Below are 8,418 nucleotides of genomic sequence, written 5' to 3'. Positions count from 1 at the left end.
TTTTTTTCTGGAAAGGTAAAGTTTGTGATCATTCTATAATTTCCATAAAAGCAAACAGTTCAAACAGTTCTTATAGTCAGCCTCTTTGTATTATGGAAACAAAAAGCATATTCAACACAATCATGGCCATCTGCTATGAAAAAATATTTTGCCGCTAACTTAAAAAACATTCTTTCCCTAAATGACCACTACCAAGAAACTGTGATTTAAAAAGTATAAAAAGTTCTACCAGTGTGTAGAAATCTTGCAATTGGATGGCAATACTCTGCAATAGTAGAGTTTTCTTTTTATAGATTTCATAACAATAAGATGGCGCACAGAGAGATAATATTATAATTCCTTCTGCTGGTGACAGTAACCAGCATAGGTGAAGATGAGCAGCTGAATTAAGAGTACACCGTTTAGTTTTGCTCTTCTCTCTCCTTCCTTCCCCTTTTAAGCAATGTGTGAAGGCACAAAAGCTGAACATACCTGACAGTCTAGAGCTGTGGACGAGACTGCATTTCTGTTGCTCAGCAGTTTGGTTCCAAAACAGCAGGAAGTCCTGGGAGGGAAAAAAAGTCTTTAAACACATCATTTCCAATGTGAAACAATAAGCTATTGGCTGTAAAATTAAAAAGCAAAACAAAATAAAACAAATAGAAAAGATCATTCCATTAGTAGGCATATTTTAGAACAGTATAGATATTCTGTAGGAGCACTATCTTTCAAGTATTTCCAAAAGCACCAAAATCTGAGTGCATGTTCTGTTGTACTGCATTTAGAGGTTTAAGCTTCAGATAACTAGTTGTGCCCTTTATTTTGAACAGTTTTGCATCAAATGTTGTTTGATGTTTTGTTTTGTTTTCCAAGATTCACTATCAATGATAGAACCCTTGGTCGCATAGTAACTATCAGCCAAAACTTCAACACTGACCTCCAGCTTTGGCAGGTACTGTGCCAGCATTTCTCTTGGTTTTATGTCAGCATATTTTGAAATCTACTGGTTGGAAAGCTTAACTTGTTTTTTTATTCACCAAGTGTGTATAGCAGCATGAATTACTGTAAAACTATTCCAGTACTACAGGTAGAACTTTAATATTTCACTTAGTCAAAATTGCACTTATCTGGTCCCTGTAAAAACCTACTTGCCCAACACTAATGTTATTTTTTTCATGTCAGTTCTTTCTCTGTCTCTTTTCTAGATGGAAAATTTCTTTGAGAAATATCCTAATGCTGGGGCAGGAGAATCGCCCAGGAGTCAGTCAATTGAGCAGGTGAAGAACAATATTCAGTGGCTGAAAGAAAACAAGGAGGAGATACGAGTGTGGCTAGAGACATGGACAGGCCCTTGAAGTCTTTGTTAAAAACATCAGGCACTCACTCTGGGCATGCAGATCCTCAGATATTTAGCAATGTGGATTTCTCAACTAGGCAACTTAGAGGACCAAGGTCTAATATTTTTTCTACAGACACCTAGGAGACTAGTGCCAGAGCAATGTTTGTGTAGCTGCTCATCCTGGATCCTGCCAGTGCTTGTGAACATGAATAGCTTTATATTTTGAGATATTAATTTCCCTGAACAAAATATTTCAAGTTATTCAAGTCAGAAGTGATGGCAGAATTGGGGTCCTTGCTGATCAAGCTAGTCTCAGATCTTCCATGAACCACTCTGAAAATCTACTTCTTGGTTCATACAGAAGTATACTTACTACACTCAGGGATTCCTTTCCAAGTGCACCTTGTGGGACCTTTGGGTATTAAGCAGCAATATTAACTTTGTCTGAAAATCCTCCTCTATATTTATATTCATAAAAATTTTACATTTGAAATTTAGCTCTGCATTCTTATACTACAGAAAGGCCAGTTAAGCTTCCTTCTGCACTGATTTTGGAAGTTTAACTGCAGGTACACAAGTGATCAATATTATCGGCTTCTTTTTCAATGTTATCAGGTGAGATTCTGTAGCTTAGGGAAGTAGTTGTCTCAGTTATTTTTGTCTTATTTCTAAGTCTTGTCAAAAGAAGAACTTATGGCAGCCGTTACTGTAAACAAGACAGATGGTACTTTGTCTCTTTTCTTAAGGAAAAATAAAATTTAAAAATCTACCTGAAAATTCGCCTTTTTCTAATAAAGGGAAAAGCATGCAGAAAAGCAACTATTTCATAGCCCAGCTATATGGTACATACAGCTGTAGTGACTTTAAAGGGGGGAAAATTTATTATCGTCTCTTAAGAACTACAAAAACGCAGCAAAATGAGGTAGAGGGAGCAATGCAGTCCACTGCAGAAGCAGAGAAAGCAAATAAATGATTCTCCATTCCCAGTCCCTCTGTCACTGCTAGACTGAAGAAGGCACTGGGGCATCTCTGCCTGCCTGCCTTAGGTTGTGTTCTGACACGTCACAGATAGCACGCATCAGCATCAGCACCATCCTCATAGCCTTCTTCCCTGCTCTTCTGAGTGGAAAGGAGCAGCAGGAGTGAGTCAGCTTGAGCTGGCCCCTGTCTGACTGCCCTGGGAGCAGGACTGTAAGCATCTTCCCTTAGGTACATCTCAGAGAGGTGAGGCACAACTGTCTGGAAACTACAGAGGGATGGGATGATAGAAGCATGGAATAACATTCGTCTTTCCTTCATCCATTCCAAGGGATAGCATTGAAGAGATGGCTCTAATGTACAGAAATTCTGGGGTACAAGAGAAGCATATATAGGCCCGGATGGAAAGACTTTACCCCACTCCTCCAGGAGATTTCAGGCTGGTAAAAATTTGGGCCTCTCTCAAGATATCCAAATAGCTATGACAAGCCCAGACAGACCTGGTGACCAAGCCAGTCATTCCGTGAAAGGAAAATGTCAGCAGCCATTTATGTCATGTAAACAAAACATGACAGGGTGTTGACTAACAGTGGTAACAACTTAATGTAGATGCCAGCCTCTCTTCAAGGCAAAGAGTCAGCAAAGAGCCAAGCAATTTCTTCCAGCTTTCCTTACCACTCACTCTGACACGCAGAGAACTGTGAGAGTGAAGCAGCTACCCAGATGCAAGCCACCAGCAGATCAGGATGTGGGGAGAGGGCTGGCCCTGTTCAGCTGCCTGCTCAGGAAGAGATATGGCAATTCACCTTCATTGTTTCCTTCTTTCAGGGAGTGAATTGAAAGAACAGAGGGCACCTGTCTTGGTTTCAAGGTCACAAACTGGCTTGGTTGCCCCACATTGTAATACTATCAGCATGTTGTAATGTTGTGACTCTATGATCAGCTAACACAAATTTCTTTTGTACTACCAGTGCTGTATGCTCTGACTGAAGGTTTTTAACTCCACCCAAGCATGACGTGTAACAATACAGAACTGAGATGAAGATGCTCAAGCACATAGATCAGTGGTTTCCCCTTTAAGAAAAGACAGTGAAATTTGGCAGAAATGACTGATCCTACAGCCTTTCCTATGCTTCTGCTACAATTCACTATAGGAAGAAATGTATGAGATACTGTGGGAATTAGGTAAGATTAAATAGTTACTTCCAGAGATTTCTATCCTTTGTTATATGTAGATCCTGCTACCACGGAGGGGAATCAAGATTGCCAACCTTGTTAGCTACAGTAGGAAGCTGTCATCGGGGAAAGCAATCAGGAAGATTTACTACGGTGTTGGAAAGCTCTAGCAAAAGCAACCTTCAAGCAAATCCCACAGACATACCACTGGGCACATATTGGCAGTATTATGTATCACTGTTGTAAGAAAAAAAAAAAAAAAAAGTACAATTGGAGAGAGAGACAGAAAAATATCACCAAGGTAAAGTGGGAGGAGGGAGCTGAGGACAAGCCCAAGCAAGTACTGGGCATGTGACCTTGCAGTGTTGAAAGGAAGAAGGGGATTTGAAGTAGCCAACTAAGCAATGGCCTCCCATCTTTAAAGTCCTGCTCTGCTCAAGAAAACAGGAGGACCGTGTGCAGTGTTGGTGTCTGACTAGTACTGGATCAGAGAGATGTTAGGCGAGTACTTGGGTGCTTTTGATATTATAGAAAGGTTTGTTGGATGTCTGCACTGATCTTAAGTGGGTAGGTGAATGTGGAAGTAAATCCAAAAGCCCCAAAAGAAGGCTGCTTTTATAGCAGGATAAAGATCCTGTCAATTTTAAATAATGTTCTCTAGATTATGCAGTGTTCTTGCTACCTCTAAATAGTTCATGGAGAATGTTCTGTATGGCATGTGTCTCTTTCAGACTGTTTGTCCTAGATGGATAACAAATCTGGTACATGCTAAATCTTTCGGTCAGGAACTAGTGCATTTACAAATGGTCTGTGATAAGCTTAAGAACGCCAATTTGAAACTGAATCCAAAGAAATGTGAACTGTTTTAAAAAGAGATAATTTTCCCATGGTCATTCGATCAGCAAGGAAGGAATTTCCACTGATAAAGTCAAGTGAAGGAGTGCAGAACTGGCTGGCCCCTTCAACTCACAAAGCTTTTGGAGGCTCTGCTGCTCTTATGTCCCAGAGTGAAAACTATTGCATACAGAGAAGTAGAGAAATGCTTTGAGTAACCTAAGTGCAATGTGAAGTTTAAGAAGGGCCACTGTTGTTGTGACTGTTCCAGTGTTGCCTTACACCAGCCTTACAAATCTTTTTCATATCAGCCACAGCTGCGTATCCTATAAAGCCCATGGCCTCAAGAGACCATAAACTTGATAGGCACATGAAAATGCTTTATCTTGATGATTCAGGTAAAGAAATAACTTAAACCCCACAGAATTATATTACCTCACAGAAGAAAACACAAAATGATTAGCAACGATGAAAATTCCATGAGGTCTACAACTCCTCAGCTGAGCCAGTTTCTAAAACAGCAGTTAAGATCTCTACCATGTATTCAGACATAAAGAAATACCATATACCTATGTCTCACTGTTGAAATAGGTCATTATTAGTAAATATCCCCACAGTCATCCCACAGTGATCAGAGCTATTTCCTACCTATCCCCATTTTGAGTGATGGCATCTTTCAGCAGCTTTAAGGATTTAAGATGAAAATCAGTTTGTGATGTGTACAGGAGAGACCAGCCCAGCAGGGTCAGAAGGATGGGGTCTCACACCACTGCTATCAGCGGCAATACTATACTTCCAGGCTGACTTCATCTTGTGCTGTGTGTGCCCACTATGAAAGTTTGTCAAACAAGGCTGTGCTTGCTTCCCCTAGTACTTAGCCAGAAGCCAGCTGACATGGAGGTATCCCAATTTCACACTCACATTTACAGCAGCTGAATGTACACTTGTGCATGGAAAACTGGTTCAGGAAGATAGAGCTAGATCAGATGAAGGAAGTGTCCTCCATCTCCATGAGCTCACAGGCTCATGTGGGTGCCCAAATGTCTGAACATTTCCAAGATGTGCTCTGGAAAAAAATACAAGTCTATTTACAAGAACACCTGAAATGCATTTGATTCAGATAAATCTGAGAGGTTTTGTATTTCTGGAGTATATTATAAGTTGTGGGTGAGGAACAAATCCTGAAAAACAAAGCCATGACATACTATCTGAGAGATCCTACTCTTAAGTAGTTGTTCTAGTAATCCCTCTCACACAGAAAACCTTTCCATTTCAACTCTCTCTTCTTCATACACTGATGTCCAGGGATTGCTGTCAGCTGACACCTACCTACAAATGATTTAATTACGCTGAAGCAATGTGTACAGGTGATCTCAAGAAGCAGGCAGGCAGGCAAAGGAAAAGATTCAGACGAGAGAAGATTGGAGCCTAACTCTGCAAGAGGAAGGCTGGGAGTACAGAATTTTTCTTCTTAGTAAGAATTAAGCCTCAACTTGAAATAGATGCTGCAGTTGTATACATGACATGCACTGTACAACTTTCACTCGAGCTTAACCATTCATGCTAGCCTTGCTTTGGAGATGGATGAAATGGCCTCTAAACGTACTTCCCAGCACTTCTGGATTTTTTAAACAGTTTGCAGTGAATAAGATACCTGATCACTGATACATTTTCTTCCAGGGAGTGCGAAGCCAAGTGCATTTGAAGTCCTATCACAGCAACTTTCCCGTTCTGTATTGCCTGCTGTTAGATACACTCACAAACTGCAGTTTGGTGAGTAAGTGAGACCAATCAGGAACTACAAATCCTAGAGCTATGGATCTCATATCTGTAGCAGGTCTGCACCTTGAGCAGGATGCTCTCCAGAAAGTAGACAATGTAGCCATTAGCCAGAGCAAAAGTTTCACAGCAGCATGGTAGGAACTTGTTATCCACTGGTCAAGTTCACATCAGCTGAAATAGTTGCTGTGGCTATCTAGGAAGCAAATTTTGCAGGTGTCTGGTGGGTAGCCAAGAACAGATTTGATTCATTTATTTTAGTAAACAGTCTCTTTCATCAAACTGAAATTAAGGCCACCCACATTTGTTAAGCAACTTCAGATGGAGAAAACACTGTGTGCTTAAAGGTACAAAATCGCAGATGAAAAGTCATCAGCTGCCTCTGGACTGGAGCATTTACAACAAAAGCAAACAGATCAAGGCTTCTTTCTCCTCCACAGAAATGCACATGAACTCTTCTACATAACTGTATACTGATCCTGGTCTTTCAAATTCTCACATGGTGCTTAAATAATAGTCAGGATTAAAAGCAAATGAATAGCTTTCTAGTTTGGTCTGTCATTGAGCATCTGAAATCACAGGGGCACCAGACTCTTATATTTTATTATTACTTTAAGTAAAGATGGATGTCTTTAACAGAGGTACTAATAAGCTCAGATCTGCATCAGTACGCCCTAAGCAATTACAAATGTTGAGGAGCAAAATTCTATAGTACAGTGGTTTGAGCAATAGTCGAAGGGGAAGGCATGTGGTTAAAAGCTCTCTCCAGAAGAAACAATAATTCACCACCTCCCACTCAAGGTCTTCAACCGCTGCATGGTGCGGGTGTTCCTCTGCTCTGGCACTCTGGTAAATGCAGCCCTTCTTTTACCTCACCACATCACGGACGTCAAGCCAAAAGACTCGGTCCTGTGGAAGGAAACATTTCTGTGTCAGGCTAGACAAGATTTCAGCCTTTCATTTCCTCAACATAAAACAAAGCTTCATTCATGCTGCACAGACTCACTCCCCTCGTCCCTATTTCAAGAGAAAAACAAAAAAACAAAAATGCGCTCCCCCAGCGAGTGCCCCAAAATAACAGGACTGCTGGCTTTGCACACAGGCTGCTGAGCTCCCCAGCCAGACTGTGAGAGAGGAAAGACAAGCTCCAGGCAGGAAAGTTAACCAGTGCAAACTAGGAGGTGAACCAGAGTAAACTGCACCCTCAGGTATTGCCCTAGCCACAAAACAGAAGCATGCCGTTGCACAATTTGAGAGAGGCTGATGCAAGTAGGGACTGGTTCTAATGAACCCTGAATCAGTCACTCCATTATTACAAATACGGAACAGCCAGCAGAGCCAACAACACACGATTAGCATTGAAACAACAAACCGACAGAAAGGTCAGCCATGGCAAAGATCAGATTGACAGGAGAGGGAAATCAGGTATGTGGCCAAATAGCATGTCATAGTTGGCACCAGAGCAGCTTGGCCAGAAAAGTCAGGGCTAGGATTAAGAATGTTGTTCATGTGAGCATGCTGCTATGCTGATGCAACAATGCAGCTTCCAAAACAGAGCATCCAGGACAGACCGCTCCCCACAAACACTTCTTTAAAGGCATGGCTAAAAGAGAACAGAGCAGAGAACAGATGTTCAGCCATCTGTGTGTTTTGAAAGCCTGGAGAACACCTCCTTAGCCCAAAACAATCTGCTCATTCTGATCTAATGGATGAGTGGTTTCACTCAGGGGAAAAAAAAAAAAGAAAAAAAAAACCACTTCTGGAGTACCAAATGAACGTGGAAGCAATGTGCAGGATAGGTTACCAGAAAGACATATAAGTTGCCAAAGTAATTTGAAGTACATGTCCTGATGACATACATATCCTATCCTGGGTATTGCCTATTTTAGATGTTAATAGATCCATACGAGTTATTTTAGAGCTCTCAGCAAAATACTGATGTATTTTTCATATTATTTTAGTTGTGACTCCTTATGCAGGAGATGAATGCAATCTATCAAAGACAAATCAGATGGGGAAGATTAAGGGTGGAAAGCAGCAAGCATCAGAAAACATTAGAAAAATAATATCATCCAGTTTATATTACAGGCAAGGTATTTCTCCGCCCAGAATATATAAAAACATAAATAACTACTGTAATTAGGAGCTATTGCTCAAATATTCTCAGTATGCAACTTAAAAATTACGATGGAAAAAAACAAATATTGATGATCTGGGATATATGGTCTATCTATGTTTTGCCTAATCTCACCAGAATGTAATATTTAGAATGATTTTATGGCTAAAAGGGTGGAAATAAATAGGATAACTATATAGAAGCATCATGAAAATAG

The 8,418-nt window shown here is 40.6% G+C and overlaps 1 protein-coding gene and 1 long non-coding RNA gene across 2 annotated transcripts in view; one reads left to right on the top strand and one right to left on the bottom strand.

The window, feature by feature from the left end:
* The window catches only part of ENPEP (glutamyl aminopeptidase), a 32,410-nt gene extending 30,323 nt beyond the window's left edge, over nucleotides 1-2,087 (top strand). The window contains exons 19-20 of the mRNA XM_003205732.4: nucleotides 853-931; nucleotides 1,185-2,087. Coding sequence (XP_003205780.1) covers nucleotides 853-931; nucleotides 1,185-1,334 — 229 coding nt within the window. The 3' untranslated portion in view covers nucleotides 1,335-2,087. The remainder of the gene's footprint in view (nucleotides 1-852; nucleotides 932-1,184) is intronic.
* LOC104910722 overlaps nucleotides 1-7,546 on the bottom strand; it is an 8,823-nt gene extending 1,277 nt beyond the window's left edge. The window contains exons 1-3 of the long non-coding RNA XR_002114346.2: nucleotides 7,458-7,546; nucleotides 6,875-6,994; nucleotides 472-544 (exon numbers count right to left, since the gene is read on the bottom strand). This is a non-coding gene — a long non-coding RNA (uncharacterized LOC104910722). The remainder of the gene's footprint in view (nucleotides 1-471; nucleotides 545-6,874; nucleotides 6,995-7,457) is intronic.
* Nucleotides 7,547-8,418: the final 872 nt, after the last annotated feature.

This window comes from Meleagris gallopavo, chromosome 4 (assembly GCF_000146605.3).
Source record: "Meleagris gallopavo isolate NT-WF06-2002-E0010 breed Aviagen turkey brand Nicholas breeding stock chromosome 4, Turkey_5.1, whole genome shotgun sequence".
NCBI lineage: Eukaryota > Metazoa > Chordata > Aves > Galliformes > Phasianidae > Meleagris > Meleagris gallopavo.
This window is presented reverse-complemented; position numbering and strand designations above follow the sequence as displayed.